The 23,693-nt window shown below is 37.3% G+C and overlaps 1 protein-coding gene across 1 annotated transcript in view; it reads left to right on the forward strand.

The window, feature by feature from the left end:
- LRP1B (LDL receptor related protein 1B) overlaps nt 1-23,693 on the forward strand; it is a 1,706,338-nt gene that overhangs the window by 1,561,834 nt on the left and 120,811 nt on the right. The window contains exons 68-73 of the mRNA XM_070423500.1: nt 3,571-3,677; nt 8,021-8,150; nt 11,085-11,191; nt 11,529-11,661; nt 18,289-18,411; nt 23,310-23,435. Of these exons, the coding sequence (XP_070279601.1) occupies nt 3,571-3,677; nt 8,021-8,150; nt 11,085-11,191; nt 11,529-11,661; nt 18,289-18,411; nt 23,310-23,435 (726 nt within the window). The remainder of the gene's footprint in view (nt 1-3,570; nt 3,678-8,020; nt 8,151-11,084; nt 11,192-11,528; nt 11,662-18,288; nt 18,412-23,309; nt 23,436-23,693) is intronic.

The raw sequence follows: 23,693 nt of genomic DNA on the forward strand, positions 1-23,693 counted from the left end.
GGCGATCAAGGGGTTTGGGCGCTGCCCCCTGTCACGCTGCTCCAGGGGCCAGGAGGCCTCACAGCTCCGCTGATCCCAGTGCTGGGAGGCCTCATGGCTCCGCTTGAGACCTGAGCAGTGAGGCCTCACTGCTCTGCTGATCCCGGTGCTGGGAGGCATCGCTGCTCTGCTGATCCCGGTGCTGGGAGGCATCGCTGCTCCGCTGATCCTGGTGCCAGGAGGCGTCGCTGCTCCACTGATCCCGGTGCCAGGAGGCCTTGCGGCTCCACTGATCCCGGGTTCGGGAGGCCTCGTGGCTCTGCTGATTCCAGGCCGGGAGGCCTCGCTGCTCTGCTGATCCCGGTGCCAGGAGGCCTCGCGGCTCCGCAGATCCCTGGTTTGGGAGGCCTTGCGGCTCCGCTGATCCCGGTGCTGGGAGGCATATTACCCTTTTACTATATAGGATAAAGGCCTGGTGCATGGGTAGGGGCCAGCTGGTTTGCCCTGAAGGGTGTCCTGGATCAGGGTGGGGGTCCTGCTTGGGTGCCTGGCCATCCTGGGTGAGGGGATGATGGCTGTTTTCAGCTGGTCATACCCCCTTCAGGGTGGGGGTCCCCACTGGGGTGCCTGGCCAGCCTGGATGAGGGGATGATGGCTGTTTGCAGCTGGTCACACCCCCTTCAGGGTGGGGTCCCACTTGGGTGCCTCCCCAGCCTGGATGAGGGGATGATGGCTGTTTGCAGCTGGTCACACCCCCTTCAGTGTGGGGGTCCCACTGGGGTACCTGGCCAGCCTGGGTGAGGGGCTGAGGGCCGTTTTCAGGCTGGCGATTGACTGAAGCTTCCAACCTCTCCTTTTTCTCTTTTCTTTTTTTTTTTATTCTGGGATTTATTTACCTTCTATGGCTGTCACTGGAGCTGAGAGCTGGCTTTAGCTCTGAGACCTCGGCTGCTGAAAACAGGTTTCTGGACTTTGTTTACCTTCTGTATTTGAAACTTTGTTGCAACTCCAGCTCTGAGATCCCGGCTGACTGAAAGCAGGTTTCTGGGGTTTTGTTTACCTTCTATATTTGTAACATAGTTGCTTAGAGTTGCAGCCCAGAGGCCGGCAAGGCAGGCGGGGAGCCTTGGCTTCCTCTGTCACTGGAGCAAGCAAGCCTCCCTGTTTGCATCAGTGCCTGGCTGCCGGCCACCATCTTGGTTGGCAGTTAATTTGCATATCTCACTGATTAGCCAATAGGAAGGGTAGCCAAGTTATGGCTAATTACCATGTTTCTCTTTTATTAGATAAGATAGACTAGAGGCCTGGTGCATGAAATTCGTGCACAGGTAGGGTCTCTAAGCCTGGCTGATGATCAGGGCTGATCTGGTGGGGCGATTGGGGGGCCCCCACTGGCACCCACTTTGGCTGGTCTGGCACCACCCTCTGCGGGGCAACTGGCGGGGCAATCGGGGAACCCCTGCTGGTACCTGCCTTTGGCCTGGGGCCTGTGGGCTAGGGGCAGCCCCTGCATTGAACTTCTGCCCCCTGGTGGCCAGTGCATGTCATAGTGACCAGTCATTCCTCTGGTTATTCTGCCATTCAGTTGATTTGCATATTAGGCTTTTATTATATAGGATACACAGTGGGGCCACTAACAATATGGCTTTAAAAATCAGTTTTATTTTCTGAATGTAGTTACTTCAATTTTGTACAAGATGGCTTTCAAAGCTGTTTATTTCTGAGATTGTTTTGCCTTCTCTAGTATCAATGGACAAGACCAGTTCTCTTTGATTTTTATGAAATGAAATGGACATTGTTAGCCATTTGCCTTGGACAAGTAACTTGAATTCTCAGGGATTTAACATTCATCTCTGTAATATGCAAGCAATTACTTCCTCAGTACGGGAGGCAATAGTATGACCTAACAAAGAAGCATAGGCCCTGGTATCAGGTCATCTAGGTTCAAATTTAGTACTAGCTCTTCTGCATACGGGGTGATTTGGAGTAAGTTTCTTATCTTCTCTGTGCCTCAGATTGCTTATCCAAAAAGGGTCCAATAATAACACTACCTTATAGAGTACTTCAGATTGATGAAGTAATTCAAGTACTTAGCATTAATGTTACTTAGTGCTTAACACCAAATAAGCAATCAGTAGCTGATATAATTATTATTGTTATAAGTAGTAATATTAATATTAATACTTGAATCTTCGTTCTAAGATTCAAGTACTATATAATATATGTAAACATAGGCAAAGGCGAAAAGTAAAAGAAGCTACGATTGTTATGCTCACATAGGAGTATTGAGACATGAAGAGGATCCTCCAGTTAGTGGCTTTTTTCCATTCTTCAAAATAGCAGCTTGTCTTATTCTATAGCCTGAAGTTCACATTTTAAAATAAAGTGATAACAAAATGTTCTGATACATATTCCACTTGCCGCCGTTCCCCCAGTGATCTCAGCAGTGTTCTTTATGTAGAAATGTAGGAGCTTTCATGATTCCAGGCATTCAAGATGTTACCCTATAGCTAGAGACCAAGTGCTGTGAGAGCAATATTCAAATGCAACCTTGGTTATTCACAATCTTTATGTAGGAGATTAGGCCTCATATGGATATTCCTTAAAAGTAATTTCAGTGACTTCTTTCTCCTTCGCCCGAATAAGAATATTATTGTTTGTAAGATAGCTATAAATACAGTTAACTAGTAAAGAAAACATCTTTCATCATGCTGGATATCAGGTCGGTTTAGAGAACAAAAACTAAACAAGGGGTGATTCCCAGCAGTCCTAGAGATTACTTGCAGGAGCAAATTTCTGCAATCCTACTGTATTGTCCAGATGAAATACATTCCACTTAAGCCAGGTAGCAAGTCATCCTATTTGGCTTATGTCCTGTGTGGGATATGGTAAGCATCATTAAATCAACAACTGGAAAATTACCCAAAATGACAGGTAAATTACGTAGGGCATAAGCAAACAATTGTATAAACAAATAGGCAGTTTTCAAAGAAAAAAAAAAAAAGAGCTTCCATCTGCCTCTTCCACCTGTATCCACCAGTCATGTCCAATAATACCCTCCTGTGCCCTTCTTGTTCTATGTACTCTGGAGTATCGGGGGACAAAATTGAAGAATTAGAAAGTGATTATAACGCATAGTAGAAAGTAAAGAACCACTGGCTGGACTCCTCAGTTAGGAAATAGCCCTGTGAGAACAGAGTTTCACAGAAAGTCTTACTTCAAGTAAACACATAAAATGACTCAGAATTCCAACAACCGGGAAGGATTACTGCTATATTATAATATGTAGCTTTTTATGCCTTTTATTTTACTATGCTGTTGTATGTTTATGAAACAATGGGCTATTTATCTCTTGTTTTTATTTCAATTTGTTTCTAGAATGCCACTTTCTATTCATGACTTTAGAAATAAATTGGAAAGGTCATTATATTATGTACCTCAGATGCTTCATCAAACATTTTTCCTAAACGATTTATTAGTTATAACCACTTTCTTTTTTTATTAACGCTAACCTCGTGTTGTATGTTATTTAAATTTTAAAATGCAGTTGCATATAATAGGATAACCCTGTGCTGCTGTTTCTGTCCCCAGAGCCACAGACCTGTACGTTGAAGGATTTTCTCTGTGCCAATGGGGACTGCGTTTCTTCCAGGTTTTGGTGTGATGGGGATTTTGACTGTGCGGATGGTTCTGATGAGGTAGGCAACTTTGCAGCATCAAACAAAAACTAAAGTGGTGTTTTAGAATCACGTTGTATCATTATTATTGTTTAATCCAAGGACACTCTGAAATGTACTTTGCACCTGAGACTCTGAGAGATAAGTATTATGTCTAAGCTCAGAGCCGCACACGCCCAGCACAGGGAATAGTGCTTGTGCTGCTGTTGACAGTCAATTTTATAATCTGTTTTACCTCAAGTGGTGAATGGCTCGGTTGGGAATAGGATGTTTGGAAACCTTATTCCCTCTAGCTGCTGCCCTTGCCGTTAGTGAATGTGTTCATAAATTTGCTGCAGTATCCATAGGCAGGACTAATATTTTATGCATTTAAAACAGTTTCTTCTCCCCAGTCTCTTTCTCCATAGATATAGTCTCAAAGACGTCGATGTAGGTCATCAATTTTCATGAAACCACAGGTTCAGCTTTGCTTAGTTGATGAATCACAATCCATTTATAACAAGGCCTGTGTACACACAGCTGAAGTGAAAACGTTTAGAATGTCTCTGGATAACTATGCAAACTTAGGTTGTGCTAACATTTATGCTACTTCACACGATTCGTTAGTTATGAATCTATGTTTTTCACCTATTAATTACTCCATCCATGACGCTTTGAAAATAATACATGACATGTGGTTATATTTTTTCTCAGTCAATTCTAAAATGACCCGATGACCTCAGTTTTTAATACCAGGGAGCAAACCAACAACAGTCATTTCTCATGAGTTTCTCTGTTAATGACTGTGCATGTTAATATCAGGAACACAGCACTTGTGCGATCAAATCCAGTCAGAGATGAAGGACAAATGTGGTCCATGGTCCTCAGTAGCCACTGGGGCTCCTTCTGGGGAACATGACTCCCTGGAGCTCCGCTGCTTTGGTCGACATGCATATGTAGTTCCCCCTCCTGAGAGACCTCCACTGGCTGTGGGCGTGGCTAGAGACAATCTTCCAGGGGCTCCAGAGGTTTCTGAATTTCAGGTCCAACTCCCTGCAGTATCCACTAAGATCCTGCCTCTTTGGGAGAAACCAAAGTTCTTTACTATTGATTGAACCCACATGAACTGTTTTGTCCCAGTCTTCAGGCATTCTTATCAAGATTACACGATTCTGCATTACATCTCACTATCTTGAAAAATCCCTCTAATCACATTCAGGTGCCTGGATTTTGGAAACCAATTGCTATAACTTCTCACCTGGAGGCCAGAAAACCTAAACCTCCAGGTTGCGAAGGTTTCCCAGAAGTTGAAAAATAATATTTCTATTCATGGGAGTTAAATTCTTACATTGCTCAGCTACATCTTTATTTAGCATCTATTTATTCAAGGATTATATTAAACATTCCCCAGTCAGGAAAAACACATTTCACACAAACTTCTTCATATCATGAAATTGTTTTGTTTTCTGTAAAAATATTTTCCTCAAGCCCTGTTTAATCTATGAAACATCAAGAGGAGGTGATATATTGCTTAAGGCTTATGATTTTACCTTGCATGTTATTCAGGAAATGTCCAAGGTACATGTACAGAAGCAAACATTTCTTTTTCAAAAGTCTTACTCATGTTAAAGTAGACGTCTATTTCCAGGTCCTAGAAAGGAAATTGACAAAATGAGCAGCTAACATGTGTCAAACCAGACAAGACTCTTAGGATTGTGTCCAGAGTACTTAGGAGCAAACTTGAAGAGATTTCCAGTGATGAAAGGAAAAATTTGAGCATCATAAATAATAAAATGGTTGCAATGGATTGAAATACAATAAATGTATACAAATACATAAGTTCATAATACTTTTTAGAAAAAATAAAAGGCTTATTTTTCACTTCGGAGGTTGTTAAGCTATCTGCATTCTTAATATTCAATCAGACAAATGTAGAATGTGGGACATTTTATAAAACAAATGATCTTTAAGTAGTAAATATCATTTAAGAAACTAGGAAAATGGGAAATAGTCCCACATTAAAAAAAAAATTCAAACCAAATCCAATGTGCAGACCTCTTTTAGATCCTTATTGTACCGAGCAATCATTTATACAGTTAAGAAAACAAGGATATTTGAGGAAAGGATTAAGAATAACTTTATATTAAGGAATTTTTGTTAATTTTGTGATGTTAATTTTCTGATATTGTTGTTTTTATGTTAAAATAATTCAGAATGTAAATAAGTGGGAAGAGGATGTATGAAGCATAAAATATTGTTAATGGTTAAACATGCATTGTGGGCACATGGGACTCATTGTTTTAGTCTCTCTACTTTCTGTGTATGTTAATTAAATACCTGACAAATAAACACACACACACCAACTATGCTTTATTGTAGATCAAAATCTTCTGATGATCTAGAAAGTGCTTAAAATTACCACTTCACTTTTTGTGCTGTCAATAAAGATACACCAGTGCCATTGGTTAATGAATTAAGAATTATTTCACTGAAATTTGACTTAATGCTGAGATAACCCTTCATTAATTCTACAAATATATATGGAACAGTTATTATAATCATGGTGTGGTAATAGATACTTGGTACTTAGACAAATATGATTCCTATCCCAGTGGAGCTTAATTACATAAGAATGTTTTAAATTAAAAAATATATATATTATTACTGTTGAGAGTACTACAGTATCCCCCTTACTTCCTCCTCATTGCCCCCCCCGCCTCACCTGGTTCCCTTCCTGCCCCAGGCGTTCACCACCCTATTGCCTCTTATTTTCTGCATTTGCTACTTCATTCACTCATTCATTTATTCATCAGTTTCTATTGAATGCTTATTATGTCCCAGGAACAACACTGAGCATGAGGAGTACAGCAGTGAATAAAACATATGAAATCTCTTTCTCATGACTGCTTCTCCAACACTTTTGATGCCATTCACTGTTACATAGCTTACTCCTCAGATACAGCGCATTTCAAATTATCCTTACACATTAAAAGCCTTTTCTTAGGTTGTTCCATTTCTGTTTAAGCTTTCATTGTGAAGCCTTTCTTAAAAACCTTAAGGATATGTATGTTTGAAACCATTGAACTAATTTTGACAATTGATATATTTTATTGCAATTGTTAGTGTAGGTGCTGGCCTTTCTAACCCTCAATGAGTTTGTCAAATACAGGGAGAAAATCTTATTTTGATTCGTATTCTTAGTTAAGAAACACTCTGGCAAAGAGTAAACTCTTTATACTTGGGAAAAGAAGGGAAGTGGAAAACAAATTATACAGCAGGCAGTCTATTAAACTACTATCAACAAAGAGAAAATTGTAGAAATGTAGAAAGTAAACTCTCCATCCCTCCATGAGGGTAAAACTAAGAAGCAGCAGACAGTAATGGATTGAGATGTTCCATTTCACAAGCTGTGATAAAGTTGCACTGGTTGTGGAAGGAACAGACAAGTACATTTTGGCAAGAATATAAATTCCTTAACAATAAAAAATCATAATCCCAGCAAGACATGTCATTGTACCATTCCATTTCAATCAGGATGGCAGCCCCGAAGGAAGGTAAATTTCTAGTGGATCCCTTTCATTGATCACATATAAAGAATTGACATATCCCCGAAGGTATATCTGCTATTTGACTTCCAAATAAAATCTATATGTGAGCTAGCAGAAATGACAATTGTGACAGTTCATTTCACAGTTAACTTTACGAACAATTGTTGGGAGAGAGGATTGTGAACAGCAAGCCAAATAGTAGAAGGACAGGTACAGAGGGAAAGATGGGAAGAAGGCTAAAGAAAGAACACGAGGAGAGATTTGCCAATGCCAAATAGATTTGCTTTAAGTTTCTTATTTTTTTCACATGCCATCTGCCCACCCCACCCCCAATGAACTGGATGCAATTTTTAGAAATAATTCTTTAACCTTTTTCCCTCACAATCTTCATTCTCCCTTACAGTTATTAAAATTGTGTCAGCCCCGAACAATCCACTTTGAGCAATTTAATTCGTAGGATGAAGTCGAAGCATTTATGTTTTTATTTTCATTTCTCTGTTTTATTATCACTCACAAAGGAAAGTGGAAATTTGTTATAATTATATTATGTAGCACTGGGCTTACACGTGACCAACTGAGCTTTTTATACAGAGTGGGGCAAAAGGAGGTTTACACTTGTGAATATGCAAAACACAGTTTATTCTTGTATTATTATTTATTAATAATTGTATTATTGTTTTTCGTATGGACAACTGTAAATCTACTTTGCCCCACCCTGTATGTGACAAACTCGATTTCTATACTTCTAGGTTTCTATGCATAAGGGTTTAGTTGTCTTTGGGTTATATTTGTCTAATAATTAAGTTTTAATTACATCTGTGTTTTGTTTTTTTACAGAGAAATTGTGAAACTAGTTGTTCCAGAGATCAGTTCCGATGTTCCAATGGTCAGTGCATATCAGCAAAATGGACATGTGATGGTCATGAAGACTGTAAATATGGAGAGGATGAGAAGAACTGCGATCCAGGTAAGACAACGCAGGTGGCATTAATTTAGCTGATATTTCAACCTGATAGAATTTAAATTTGCACAATGATATTCAGAAAACAGTGGAAAATTCATACACAGATTTCTGTTTTTTAGACATAATCTGAAATATCTGTATATAGCTTTACTGGTGTGCCCTTTTTATGTTTTGAAAGTGTTTCACAGGTAAGATTATTACTATGTTTGAGATCCAAGCATTACTCCCCAAAATTTGACCTTTTAGTTTCTGTATCTTTCCACGTCATTTGGTATTGTTTTTTGTGTTTTTTTTTTCATGACAACACAATGAAATATGTTGAAACTGTAAGTATGATAAAAGTTAAGTTTTCTATTATGGAAATTAAAATTATGAAATAAGGTATAGTAATTTCAACATGATACCAACTGAGAAAAAGTATAAGTGTATTATTTTTGTTTACATCTTGGTCCAAAATCAAACCAAAATTAGGAAGCAAAACCAGCATATAGGAGAAACACACCCAATTTATACATCTTCATTTCTTAAATATGGCTCTATAAATATGCTTATTAAAAACTTAATTTTTATAGTTAACTATTTTAAAAACGTATTATAGAAATCACTAGGGAAAGTATACTATAATCTGTGTATAACCATGAAAGCATTACTTTGAAAGATTAGGTAAGAGTAGCAGATACAATGCACACATGTGACCATGTCCAGTACCACGCCCATGATCCATAGCTCTAATTCAGTAGTTCTCAACCTTCCTAATACTGCGACCCTTTAATACAGTTCCTCATGTTGTGGTGACCCCCAACCATAAAATTATTTTTGTTGCTACTTCATAACTGTGATTTTGCTACTGTTATGAATCGTAATGTAAATATCTAATATGCAGGATTTATTTTCATTGTTACAAATTGAACATAATTAAAGCATAGTAATTAATCAAAAAAACAATATGTAATTATATATGTGTTTTCAGATGGTCTTAGGCAACCCCTGTGAAAGGGTCATTTGACCCCAAAGGGGTCGCGACCCACAGGTTGAGAACCGCTACTCTAATTGGTCACATCATTTTTCTTACTGAATCCAGACATGTTCTCGGACTCATTAATAAAACAAATCCTAGGCAACCATTGTCAATTAAAATAAATTAAAACATAAGGAAAAAGCTTTTCAGCATTCCTGGAACATGCAATTCAGACCACAAAGTAAGTATACGGTATTTGTCTACCTAGTGTCTAAAATAAGGCTAAGAACCCTGAAGTTTGAATGCAAACAAATGCAAAGCCATAGCAAAAGCAGCTATAATAATTATGATGTCAATTAATTAGATTGGGTTCTGGTAATTACTTATATATCTACTTGTTGTTTTTATTTTCTGTGTCATAAAGGAATACTTCAAATTCTATAGACTCTGTTAAGTATACATGTACTTGTGTTCAAAACCCCAGAACAAGAATAAGTCTTATAAGTTATGCAAATATGACATTTACGTCAACATGATCAAATAGATATTACAGTGTCTGTGAGACCATGCCACAATTTCCACTTTTAGCTTTATACTATATATATACATATATATATATATATATATATATATATATATGAATTAACATTCCCAAGGATCACTAAATCCTATTTACAGTTTTGAAAATAGTGTAAGGCTTTTATCTTATAAACTTGAGGCCCAGTGCACAGATTTGTGCATGGAGGAGAGGTCCCTCAGCCTCGGGGGATGTGACAGTGCACCAAGTGGCAGCAGCCAGGAACAAGTCTGAGCCGGGGCTGGGTGCCACGCCACTCGCACTGTTCCTGGCCCACTGCACTGCCACCACTGTTCTGTAGCACTGCTGAGTAGTCGGGAGAGGTTCCTGCCACCACAGCTTTGCTCGCCAGTTGAGAGCCCAGCTTCTGGCTGAGCGGTGCTCCTCCTGTGGGAGCCCACAGACCACCAAGGGGCAGCTTCTGTGTTGAGTGTCTGCCCCCTGGTGGTCAGTGCATGTAACAGCAACTGGTCAACCAGTCATTCTGGTCATTCTGTCGTAACAGTCACTTAGGCTTTTTATATATATACTAGAAGCCCACATGAAGATTTGCGCAATAGGCCTTCCTTCCCCTGGCTGCCAGCACTGGTTTTCCTCTGGCACCCAGGACCCAGGCCTTTGGTCTGGCTGCAGCAGAGAAGCCAAGCCTCGAGGCTAGGCTTCTCCTCTGCAACCACAGTGAGGCTTGGCTTCTCTGCTGCAGCTCCAGCGAGGCTTGGCTGCAGCAGAGAAGCCAAGCCTCTTCAGTCTTCAATCTTCAGTCTTCCTGACACGCCTGTGTATGCAAATTAACCACCATCTTTGTTGGGTTAATTTGCATAGTCGCTCTGATTGGCTGGTGGGCGTAGTGACACCAATTTGCATGTTTCTCTTTTATTAGTGTAGATATATATATTTTCTTTATTGATTAAAGTATTATATATTTCTCCTTTTCCCCCCATTGACCTCTCTCAGCCACTCCCACCCCCCAGCATATGGTTGATCTCTTACCCCCTCCCCGCCACCCTCCCTTGCCTTCCCTCTGAGGTTTAATGGTCTGTTCAGTGCTTCTCTGTCTCTGGGTCTAGTTTTGTTCATCAGTTTATTTAAAGTTATAAAAAATTTATTTAGCTCTTCAAAATCAAAAGCATGAGCAATATAGTGGCTTTTCTGTCCTGTTTTTAGTTTAGTGAATTGAATTCTTACTGAACAGAATATTATATTATTGAGGCATATTGAATAAAATGCTGTAATATTGTAAAACACATTTAAATGAATATTTAATATCAAATGCTGAATATAGTTTATATATGAACTATTATCATTACTATCTATGAATTTTTATATGCTTCTGAATGTTTTTTTCTATAAGCCAGTCATTCTTTTTACTGAATCTAAATTTCAACTTTATAATTATATTCAGCTTCTCCTACTTGCTCATCAAGTGAATATATATGTGCCAGCGGAGGATGTATTTCAGCATCTTTGAAATGTAATGGAGAATATGACTGTGCTGATGGTTCAGATGAGGTACAATCTATCATTTGATTAAAATCTCTGAATTACATGAATTAGATTTAGGAAAGCAAATGTAATAAAAATAGAGGAAAGTGACAGAATCTTGATTCTTATCTGTCTAAAATGCTAGAACTAGTACATTAACTACAGTAATTTCAACAAATACCTGAATTTTAATGTTGTTTATAGACTAAATCCCATTGTCATTTGCAGAGGTTGCATTCATTCAATCAAAATGAAAAAGCCCACTGTGTGGTCAATCTCCAGTAGTGTCAGCTGCATGCTTCTTTTGCTTGTGACTGCATGTTATCATTAATAAAAACTACAGTGCCCATTTGTATTGGAACAGATGGACTGTGTGACTGAATGTAAGGAAGATCAGTTTCGATGCAGAAATAAAGCCCACTGTGTTCCAATTAGATGGCTGTGCGATGGAGTTCATGACTGTGTGGATGGCAGTGATGAAGAGAACTGTGACAGAGGTAAGGTATCCGTGTGTGTGTGTGTGTGTGTGTGTGTGTGTGTGTGCCTGCACAGTTAAGGCGCTGTGCAGAATATATAGTATGCTAGAGGCAGAAGATAAGATCATTAAGTGCTGATGACTCTTTCTAGTTTCATTACATAATAGCCTGCTCTAAATAAGCAAAATCTGGATAATTTTCAGGAAGTGTATAATATCAGTCTTTGTACAATGATGACAACAAAATTCAAGTCTCTATCAAGTACTTGCCAAGAGCACATCTTTGGACTAGGTGCTGGGTCAGGTATAGAGATACTAGAAGAAAACAGGTAACATAGCAGCGAAAACCATTATTACAAAAGCATTTTCAGAGTACATTTGTCTACCACATTGCTTGCCTTATTCTGAATGAATAAAAATAACATATTACTACATTACTATATTACACGTACTAATATGCTAGATCAGTGGTTTTCAACCTTCCTAATGCCGTGACCCTTTAATACAGTTCCTTATGTTGTGGTGACCCCCAATTTCATTGTTACAAATTGAACATAATTCAAGCATAGTGATTAATCACAAAAACAATATGTAATTATATTATGTGTTTTCCGATGGTCTTAGGCGACCACTGTGAAAGGGTCATTCGACCCCCAAAGGGGTCGTGACCCACAGGTTGAGAACCGCTGTGCTAGATCTATATAGGTTATAGTTTGTGCCCAGATTTCCTTCTTGACATGTGGTTGAGAAAATTGCCTACACTTTTTGTCAGTCTGGAAGACAACTTTGAGTTTTGTAGTATATTATTTTCCAGCTATGTGAAGATATTTCCTGACAGATAACAGCTTTTAGTTGTAAGTCACCACAATAAAATCAGTGATTATTACTACTTTAGAATTAATGAAATGAAAAGAAAGAAATTGTGTGGTGAAGCTTATAATGACCATAAATTACATAAGTCTTGTTATTTTCGTAATGTTAAATATATTATTAACTGATGGCTTTTTAAACTTGCTCACAGAAGTCTCTCAATAAACTTTATTTTTCAGAAATATTTGGAATATCATCAACAGATAATATCAGATATTGATATAGGTTGTAAGGTATTAGAACAGACACTCAGGATTTGTAGAGTATAAATGTATCTAAATGATTTACTTCTATAAATATCTATTCATTTGAGAATAAAAATTCTTCTACTTTCTCTAATATTAGTTCAGACCTTTATGATTTGCTCATATCTGCATCCTAGAACCTGATCAAGAATTACAGCAGAAGAAAGCCTAGCTCTCATTTGGAATCTGCAATGCATTACAGAGAGCCATAAAGGTTAAACTTCCATAGCAGTTGTTTCTACTTTTGGTTAATTTCTCATCCACTTTCTGTAACTGGTCACTCTAGAGCCAGAAAGCTGTGTGGACAGTCTGACACAATCTTATGTAGTCTTTTATGTGCAGACTTTAGAGAAAAATTTAAGTTATTCATCTTTCTTCCATTTCATAACAGTGTATTTCTTTCTCCCATTGTTTCTTGCCTGGGCTCATGTAATACTACCTAACTGTTCTCCAATACATCCTACTCAGTGCTACCAGGTTCATCCTCTTTACATGTAACTCAGATTATGTCAGTCTTGACTCAGTCTTCTTCCTTTCAGGTTCCATACAAATAACTCAACTGGCAGTCAGATTTCCATAAGAATGATCCCATTTTATATCCCCAGTCTTATATTCTACTAGAAGCCCGTTGCACGAAGATTTGCGCAATAGGCCTTCCTTCTCCTGGCTGCTGGCATCGGTTTTCCTCCGGCACCCGGGACCCAGGCCTTTGGTCCGGCCGCAGTGGAGAAGCCAAGTCTCTTCAGTCTTCAGTCTTCAGTCTTCACTCCACACCTGCATATGCAAATTAACCCAACAAAGATGGCAGTTAATTTGCATAGTCACTCTGATTGGCTGGTGGGCATAGCAGAGTGACACCAATTTGTATGTTTCTCTTTCATTAGTGTAGATTATTTATTTTTAAATATAATATATCCTAGCCAAACTGGAAATAGTCAGTATTTCCAAGTGGGAAATATTCTAAACATCCACATACTTTCCAGCATCTTCCCTGATTCTTCTGCTATTTTCACCATCTTAATAACTCTGCCAATAAAAATTATATCTGTCCTTTCAAGTCCATCTCAATTACCACTGTCTTCAACCCAATTACAGTCTTTCTTTTTTGGAGTTTCCCAAGCCACTCTTTGATTGCATTCCTAATAATTCATTCTTCCTTCTAATATAATTATTTCTGTATCATTTGAATGCATCCCCTGTTGAAATGTGAGTTTCTTGATGTCAACAATTACATATGCAAACAGAATGAGGAAATACATTTCAAGTCATGATATTATTATGTACAAAGTCATAGAGGTGAGGGACAGTTTAGCAGTTTAGGAACCACAAGTAAATGAAGATTTATACTAGAACCTGGATTTAATATTAAACCTAATGAAAAGTCTTCCAAGGCTCTTAAGGAATCTTCTTTTTTTAAAAAAAAAATATAAAAAGGAGAGGGTGATAATTTTGTACTATATAATAGTGCAGATAATTTACCGAAATATGAATCTAGTTTCATTTCTTATCTACATGAAACTTTCTGTGCTCATTTTTTTCCCATGATATCAAATCCAACCACAGTGAAATGTCCCTAAGAACTGTAGGATTGTCTGGAGAGAATGAAGAGGGTACAAGAGTGAAGAGAGCGATCTTATCAGGATTAATCTATTTTTTAAGTATTGGTTTTTATAAAAACTGAACAATGGAACTCAGGTTAGAAAGTCAAATGTTATATAAAAAAATTGAACATTATAGCATTTCACATCTGAGGTATCTCTCATATTTAATACTATTCTAAACTTTTAAGCTTATTGAATTAAAGAATTGAGAACCTTTAATTCAATCACTTATAAATGTGTCAAAGTTTCCCTCCCTTCCCTATTCATGCCTTTAACTTTTCTTGAGTGTTAATTATTGTGTTTTTTTTTTTCCACTACATAGTTAAATTCCAATGAAGTATCTTGGTGGATAAAGCATTTGATCCTGTATGGATATACCTTCAGGCATGACAAAGTTCAGATTTCTAGTATTTAATTTACTTCCAGGGAGTGGTTTAGGTTTGGATAAATGTACATCAAGGCATTGAGGAAACAGAATGCCAGAACTAACTCCTCTGCTGCTAAATCCAACTTTCATTCATCTCAAATCTGGACCTATGAGCTGACAGGGGCTAAGTGTTGGGGGCTGGATAAACATGGAATATTTTTCAAAGTGAATTAGTTTTACTGGTTTACTTTAGGAAAACTAAAACCCACAATGCTATGGAATTAGAAACAACATCTATATTTTAAAAGGTAAAACATGTTGCCTCAAGGAAACTTAGTATTTGCTTTGCCCTGAGCTCCCAAACTTTACCCCTTATAGCAATTTCCGTGGAAAAGATTGAGAGTTCTCTTTAGTAATCATCACCTTAAAATATGTAAGCTACTTATGTAAGTTACAAAATATTATTGTATATTAAAGTTTTTGTCAGCCCAAATTGAGATGAGAATTCTAGATGCTTAGTTTCTGTAGTGACACACTTGTCCAGATTTTTATGAACCTGCCAAGGGCTCCCTTATATTTAGACATAAGTTGTTAATTAATAAATACTTTCTATTGTCTAATAATCTCCTGTTGAGCTGATCAAGAACATGACTAGGAAACTGATATTATAATTCAGATAATCTCTTTTAAAATACCTGGTATACTTTGTTGTTGTTGTTTCTGTGTGCTTCATGCCAGTTCAAAATAAGCTTTTAAGTTATATAAGCTTTTAGGATGCCATGGTAGCCACCATGGTGCGTTTTTTGAAATGCAAATTATTTATGATACAATAGGAAGCCTTTAGTAAGCTATCACAAAACTTTTGCCTTTCCATTACAATTATGATTTCATTTTTATGTCTCTTCTTTTTAATAAAAGAGTGGCACATCCAACATTCCCATGTGGAAAATTATAATGTTATCTAATATACTTTAGTGAACTCATTTTTTTCCTTTCAGCAATACTGATGTGCTACAAATAGAGTTTTCTAAAATAATCTGAAGATATTGAGTTCACAAATTTTTTTGAATTTAACTCATTGTACATTGGAACATGCAATGAGATTTAATCACTAGAATCTTATTTTAAAAGAATACAACCCTTTTTTATATTCTATGAATTTTGGTATTGAATTAAGCCAACAGTCATTTTAATTTTTTTTTTTACAACAGAAGACTGTGCAATTTATCTTTTTTATTGTTGTCAGACAAAATGGGTACATAGTAATTTATTGCATTGGTTTTAGTAATTTAAATTATTTTAGATTATTTTAAATTAATTTTAAATTATTTTAGATAATTTAGATTGAGTTAGGGCAATTTAGAGCTAAAAATTGCAGAGTTTGAAAGAAAGGGGCATCCCATTGCCAGACACTATACTCTCAGAGGTCTCACATGGTGGTATTCACCTTAGTGTTCTCGACCAGGACCTGCCTTTATCTGTATCTTAGAGTTTGTGAATCGAGTTTGTTAGTCCTTAGAAATGTCAATGTAAGCTGTACACTTCTGTTGAGATTTTCCCCCAGAAAATATTACAACTGTTCTGATTCATATCACTGTACATTCTTGTTCTCAACTTCAACTATCTAAAATTCTAAGATTCTAAGCAATATACCTATATTTCTTTAATCACCTCTCTCCACCATTATGCATATCAGATTTTTAATAAGTTGACTTTATTTCTCACCTTCTACTTCACAGCAATAATAAATTTTGATCTTCTTTAAACATCTGACCACCAAATTAACAAAGTCACCCATACTTGTGCCCAGCCATTCCTCCTCCCTTCTATTAAAATGGAAGACTTGTCTCCCCTCCAGTCTAAGGATATTCTTTTCATTTTGCTATAAATATTAAATTTTCACACTTTCTGAATTTTCAAAGAACTCAATATCAATTACCCTCTCAAATGTAGCTACTCTATGTCAAGTTATCATCAGTTATTTTCTGGGTTGCTGCAACCCCTCTTCATTTTTTTCCTCCAATCTTGGCTTTTTCCCTCACTATCTTGGTTTCTAAGTTCTCCACACTATAGCTAGAATTATCATTCTAAAAGTTCAGATCTGATTCTGTAATTTCCTAAATTAAATCTTTGCTACTGGAAGTGAATTATTAGAGATCTGTGTGCAAGTCAAACCCAGAACAAGAGCTATTTGACCTTCATAAGACTAGGCTCATTATTCACTCCAAAGAGCATCCACAGTTGAACAATGCTTCATCCTAGGTATTTTGTAGGCTTGCAAGAATGAGCACTATTACTCCCCAACCCCATGTCTAAATGAGCATATCCTTTTAAAAATATGTTAATACCTTCAATCATCAAATCTAGCAGTGTATAAGCTATGTTTCTTATGTATGAGGTTTAAATAGGTAAAGTATTTCTCTGAGAAAAATCTTATTAATCTTAATTCTAAATTCCCATTAAGTATCTTTGTATTGTTTCCCCATGCATAGCTTTCAAATATGAACTTATAAATTACTTTAACCATACATCTTTTGTAACATATGAAGACATTGAGTCCCAGAGAGATTAATGGACTTGTCCAAAGCAAAACAATGGAAGTTCCTAACTCCCTAACTATTGCGGTTTCTAGTATGTATTACTATATACATAGACATATAACCAAAATTTATTAGTACTTTGGGTCCTTTGCATGTGGAAAGTGTACTTAATTTTGAGTTAGAATATCCTTATAGTCTCAATGCTTTCTATTTAATTGCAAAAAAGGAAAACATTTTAAAAATTAAAAATAGAGTACTTTATTGCATAATTATCATGAGGATAACTAATATTTCAACACATTGCCAATTTTTTATTTCTATATAAAATTATTTTTCTATGACAACACAACCTTTTTACTGGTTAATCTGTTTTCAGTGATTCAGTTTGTCAGTTTTATTTATTTTTTTAAAATATATTTTATTGATTTTTTACAGAGAGGAAGGGAGAGAGATAGAGAGCTAGAAACATCGATGAGAGAGAAACATCGACCAGCCGCCTCCTGCACGCCCCTCACTGGGGATGTGTCTGCAACCCAGGTACATGCCCTTGACCAGAATCGAACCTGGGACCTTTCAGTCCGCAGGCCGACGCTCTATCCACTGAGCCAAACCGGTTTCAGCAGTTTGTCAGTTTTAGATATAGTTAAATTATCTCCTTTTCTGTGTCTTTTCTTTCCAGAACAATACAGTTTTTAATAATGAAGGTTAATACCATTTAAAATCTAAGTTTTCTTATGCTCAATTACATAAAAATATATGAAAAGGAAGATAATTTAGATTTCAGAAAACTTTCTTTGACCAGATATTAGTATTATTTTTAAAGAAAATATGACATACATGAGGGTAATACCAGATTGCTTTGAAAAGTAAACCTATAATATCTTTTTAAAAAATAGTTTGGACATCTCGTATTAGATAGAAAAAAAATAAAGAACTGAGAAACTAGAATCTGTGCTAATTGGCAGAATACATTTTTTGCTAACTGGCTTTAATTATGCTATATCTTTATGTTTGTTTTTAATAAAGGAGGAAATATATGTAGAGCAGATGAGTTCCTTTGCAATAATTCCCTTTGCAAACTCCATTTCTGGGTGTGCGACGGAGAGGACGACTGTGGAGACAACTCTGACGAAGCCCCGGACTTGTGTGGTGAGGCATTTCACGGCTCGAGCTTGCTCTCTCATCTCCCGATCTATGCGCCCGCATGAATCAGTGACGTGGTGAAGGGGCCCACAAATCCTGCTGCCCTGGGTTAGGTAGATAAAGTGTAACCACAGATACAGCTTTTGTTCAAGTAGCAAGAGATTACCCTGTTCAAAGTTTATGACTTTATGGAGAGCCCTCTTAAATCTGAACTTTCACATGTCAACACTGTTCACAAGATAGATATGGTCTGCCTGAGAGGATTTAGAGTAGTTGACCTTTGGAATTGAGTAAGGTTCATCTAAGGACTTTGGCATCATATCAAATTGGTACTTTAGCCTAAAACAATTTTCCTTTGACAGATAAGTACATGGAAAAAAATGTGAATAGTAAAATTATATAGTTCTACATGGCTCCCACTACTGAGGCTGAAGTTGTTGAGAGGCATATCTAGTATATCTATATTTATATCTACCTGGATAAATTTATATAAAGATATCTCTCTTTAGACATATGATACACATGTTACACAGATAAGTGAAATAGGAGCTATTTAATATTTAAATCTAAAAATCTTAAATAACTTCCAGGGCCAGGAAATGGTTCTCAGTGACATTCCACACAGCTGCTGGAAAACTTGTAAAATACATCTAGATTGATTCTCTGGATATTTTTTTAATTCCCTCAGTCATTGGTATCAACATTGAGTCAAACTATTGTGTGCTGGAGACTGTGCTAAAAAAATGGGAATTAAAAGCATGAGCACATGGTCCTTTTTACAAGGAGATATTTTGTTGGATAAATAGTATTTTCCATACATTATACTTCAGGCACTGGTAGAATTAAGTAAAAGGTACAGACAAGGCAGTGAGAATAGGATGAACTCTGCTTAAAGGGAAATTTTATCTTCAGAAAGAAGGAATGGTTTCTGAAGAGTCAGGGGATAAAAGGTTACATAAAAGGTGAAAAAAATAGTTTTGGAAAGGAGTAGAGACTTGTTCTCTGTTATTAAAATGTTTGAAATGAGTTAATGAATTGATTGACTCTGTGTCGATGTGCAGTCATTTAATTAGACAATAACACATTTTCATCCCTTTATTTCTACTTTTGTTGTGTGTGCCATCAGAAGCATATTCATATATAGAATGTGGAAGATTGGTGTTGTAGGGAAGTTTGAAAGGAATGCAAATTTGAATCATTATAGCAAAGTGAAAGAGAGCGACATGGCTAGATATATGTATAGGATTTTCAAGTAGTATTCAGGGCCCATCTGCAGTTGATACATATTCATATATGTTATATCAGTTACCCTTGTGATATGATCATCTGCAACATTCCTGAACTTCCCAGATGCAGACCATGAAATAGCAGATGGTTTATTCATCTAAGTTTGTGGGTTTTTTAGATAACTAAGATTAAAAAGAGGAAAAGGCCAGAAAATTCAGATTATTTGAACAAATGTGAGTTTCTAAGTGAGTGCTTGGAACAGTGTCCAACATATAATAAGTTATCAATAAGTATTTACCCAATAAGTATATTAAGAGATGAAACATGGAAGGTAATACCATTAGAGATGAAAATAAATACAAAAGAAGGCAGTGGAAAAGAGGGAAAAGGTAGATGTATCAATGGGCTAAGGCTGAGGTTTCAGCTTTATGTTTCAGCTAAGGCTGAAAAAGTGTCTTAATGAGACTGCTTGAATTTAAAAGTTGGAAAAGTAGCAGATTATGATCAGAATTTTGTGCATTTGAATTGGTGATTTTGTAAATGAAGTAATTGGAGGAAATATCAAATTCAGCTACACCATCCTATCTAATAATAGACAAACATGGTAATTGACCTTACCTTCGCTATGCCTCCTATTGGCTAATCAGTGTGATATGCAAATTAACCGCCAACAAAGATGGCAGCTAATTTGCATACTGCAGGCAGGGCGGGACAGTGCCATCCCACCTGCCCTGCTGCCAACAAGGCCTGCTATCTGTGACCTGGGGTGGTAGGCATCCGGGCATCCCGTGTGCGACCCGACCCGGGGCGGCACCCCTACCCCTGGATTGGCCCTGCCGTGTGCGCGACCCGGGGCAGCGTCCCAACCCCCGGATCCGCCGTGCCATCCGCCACCCGGGGAGCGGGCCTAAGCCAGCAGGTGGTTATCTCCCGGGGGGTCGCAGACTGTGAGAGGGCACAAGTGGGGCTGAGGGACACCTCCCCACTTCCCCTCCCCCATCAGTGCACAAATTTTTGTGCACCGGGCCTCTAGTGTATAATAGTGCTCCTATCTGCAAGCAACACAAACTGTCATTGGCTGAATTTTTTAAAAGTTTGTTGAAGTCTTTCAATGTCCACAGCCTTCTTAGGGGAATGGATGGCCTAAATAGATTTAATAAAAATACCTTTAGTTTGAGAAACTTAAAGGACTAAGAGGTCCACTCATTGGGTGGTTTGCTCATTTGGATGTTGAAATCACTTAGGATGTGGAATTAATTTGGATGAAGGGTAGGTACTACAGTCTTCAGTGAATTAGGGAGAGAGTGATGTTTATGAAGTTGATGAGAAAATAGCAATAAGAAAGAGGTATAATCAAATTCTTGACCCTCAAAATAGCAGTTTTTGTTTTAGTTTATTTTTAAAATAGAATGTGAAAATATGGTAATAAAATTCTGGAAGCTGTAGTAGGAAACTAGGATATCTTCAAACATGAAATAACATGAGGTTTGAGCAATTTAAGAGACATTCCTAAAATACCTATAGGGAGGAACTATGCTTAGAGTAACAAGCAGATTTTAGTTAAAGCGAGGAGGTCAGCAAGGAGGATAGGGCATATTTAAGGAGCTAATAAAGTAGCATTGCTATGTGTCGGAGTACTTACTCCTTGATCCTGTTCGACTACACCAACTGTGCGGTGCACAGATCCTCTGCCAGGAACTGGACCTTCATGAACACCGGGTATGAGATGGAGGAGACATGAGAAGTCATTGCAGGGACATAAGAGAGACTTTATTGTAGACCAAGTAGCCATTGCTAACCAAGGAGCCATCAGATATAACAGTTCTTCAAAGTAGCCTTACAAAGCAGCAGCCACAGCCAACAGGAGCCCTTGCTAACACAGCAGCCCAACAAAATAGCCATGCACCGCTGATCAGCAACACATCTTTATACCAACTCAGACAAAAGAAGCTTCTTGCCAAATGGTGACATCAATATTTGGGTTATAGAAAAGTGTACCTGCACAGTGCATGCAGTAAGTTTGCTGTTTATTTGCTTTTGCACCTGCATAAGGCAACTTGGCCTTGAACCTCTGGTGTACGCTGATTACGGTTCCCACACTCAAAGATTAGGAGTGATAAGAGATAAGTCTGTAAGAGTGGCATGGATAAGGTAATGATAAGTCTATTATGCCATGTAAAATACCTCAAATCTTATTCTGAAAGTGATAGATAAGTCTAGAAGAGATAATTAGATTAGTGTGTTTGGTGGATTGTTATGGTGGCTTTTGGAGAATCTTGGGTTAGGCAGTAAAACTGAGACATTTAGAGTTCTACTAAAGTCCTGTCAGAGATAATAAAGAATTGCTCTATTGTGATTGTAACTGGTATGTATGGAAAGAAGAGGACAAGCTTGGGGGCAATATCATCTGAACTTGTTGAGTAATCACCGTCAAAGGATAATGAGAGGAATGCATTTAGAATAATCCCAGACAAATGGCTATGATGGGCCACTTACAGAACTATGGAAATAGACAAATCTTATGTTTGGGGAGAAGGGAGTTGAGGAAAGAAGAGAAGGAATTGAGTTTTGAACTTGTTGAATTTAAGATTTCCATGGGAAAGTTCTATAATTAATTGTGAAGTGCTATAATTGGATATCAAGTTGCAAGTCTTGAGGGTAGAGTCAATGAAAATGTTTAAGCAGAGAATTCAAGAGTGAGAACATGAGGGGATCAAAGAGAAAAGGTTGTAATATTCTATGAGGATGAAGTAATATTCTATGAGGATGAAGAGTTATTATAAATGTTTCCTATTTCATGGGTGGAAGTCTTTTGAAGAGATAGTGATAGAAAAGACAAAAATAGAATTCCCTGGCTTCCATTAGTATCTCTTGCGCGCTCTCTCTCTCTCTCTCTCACACACACACTAAAATGAATAAACTGCCTATCCTGGTCAATATGGCTCAGTTGATTAAGTGTTATCCTGTGCACAGAAGGGGTGCCAGTTTGATTTCCAGTCAGGGCACATGACTGGGTTTCAGGCTTAATCCCTGTTGTGGGGTGTGCAGGAGGCAGCCAATCAATGTTTCTTTCTCTCTTCCTCTCTAAACTTAATAAAAAACATATTTTAAAAAATTAATAAACTAAGATCACCTTATGTGCCTCAAATACATAACTACACATTTGTTTGACATAGAGTAAGAAGCCCAGCTATAGTATTATTGAGTTTTTTTTGTTTGTTTTTTTCACTGAATGGCCTACTTTCAGTTTTGGGCCTGTAACATATGCTTGCTGAAGCTCCATTTGGTGTAAAATTGCTCTTTTAGATAGTAAGTGTCCTGCCATGTTGTATAAACCGAAGGCATAAATTAATTTGGTACACCAAGTGAAGGCAGCTAAGATAAGGCATCTGGAAATGAGACCATGAAATTTGTCTCTTTTTCTTATTTCATTCAACATTTCAGCTGTGCTCTCTTTTCTGTAGTTAATATAAATAACTGGGATCATAAGCTTCTATTATCACACATTTTTCCTAGTATCTACTTGTAGGCAATTTCCATAACAAAAGATATTCAGAAAAGCTAGATTATGGATTTGAAAAGAAAGAAAAAACTAAAAGAAAGACGAAAGATGAATAGTTGTTGAAAAGTCAGTGTATCCAATGGAGCTGCTTTGTTTGTTTTTGTTTTGTTTTCAGTCAAATTTCTTTGCCCACCCACAAGACCTTACAGATGCAGCAATAACAGAATATGCCTGCAGTCTGAGCAGATGTGCAATGGGATTGATGACTGTGGGGACAACTCAGACGAAGATCACTGTGGTGGTAAATCCATTTAATGTGAAATAATTGATTAAGTGACAGCTATAAAATAATAAAATGATTTTAGAGCTCAAAAAATTTTTTTAAAGGTTTCATGTGTATGTCTGAGGGTAGTTTTTTAGACACTTGATTATCTGACAGAATATGAAAATAATCTGCTAACATTTTCTTTGCATAGTAGCACTGTGCAACTTAATCCAGAATCTCCACTCGTCCATAAATCTCCTTATAGGTACTTTATTAAGGAAAATACTGTGTAAG

This window comes from Myotis yumanensis, unplaced genomic scaffold (assembly GCF_028538775.1).
Source record: "Myotis yumanensis isolate MYYU_CA2020_CCGP unplaced genomic scaffold, mMyoYum1.0.hap1 SCAF_8, whole genome shotgun sequence".
NCBI lineage: Eukaryota > Metazoa > Chordata > Mammalia > Chiroptera > Vespertilionidae > Myotis > Myotis yumanensis.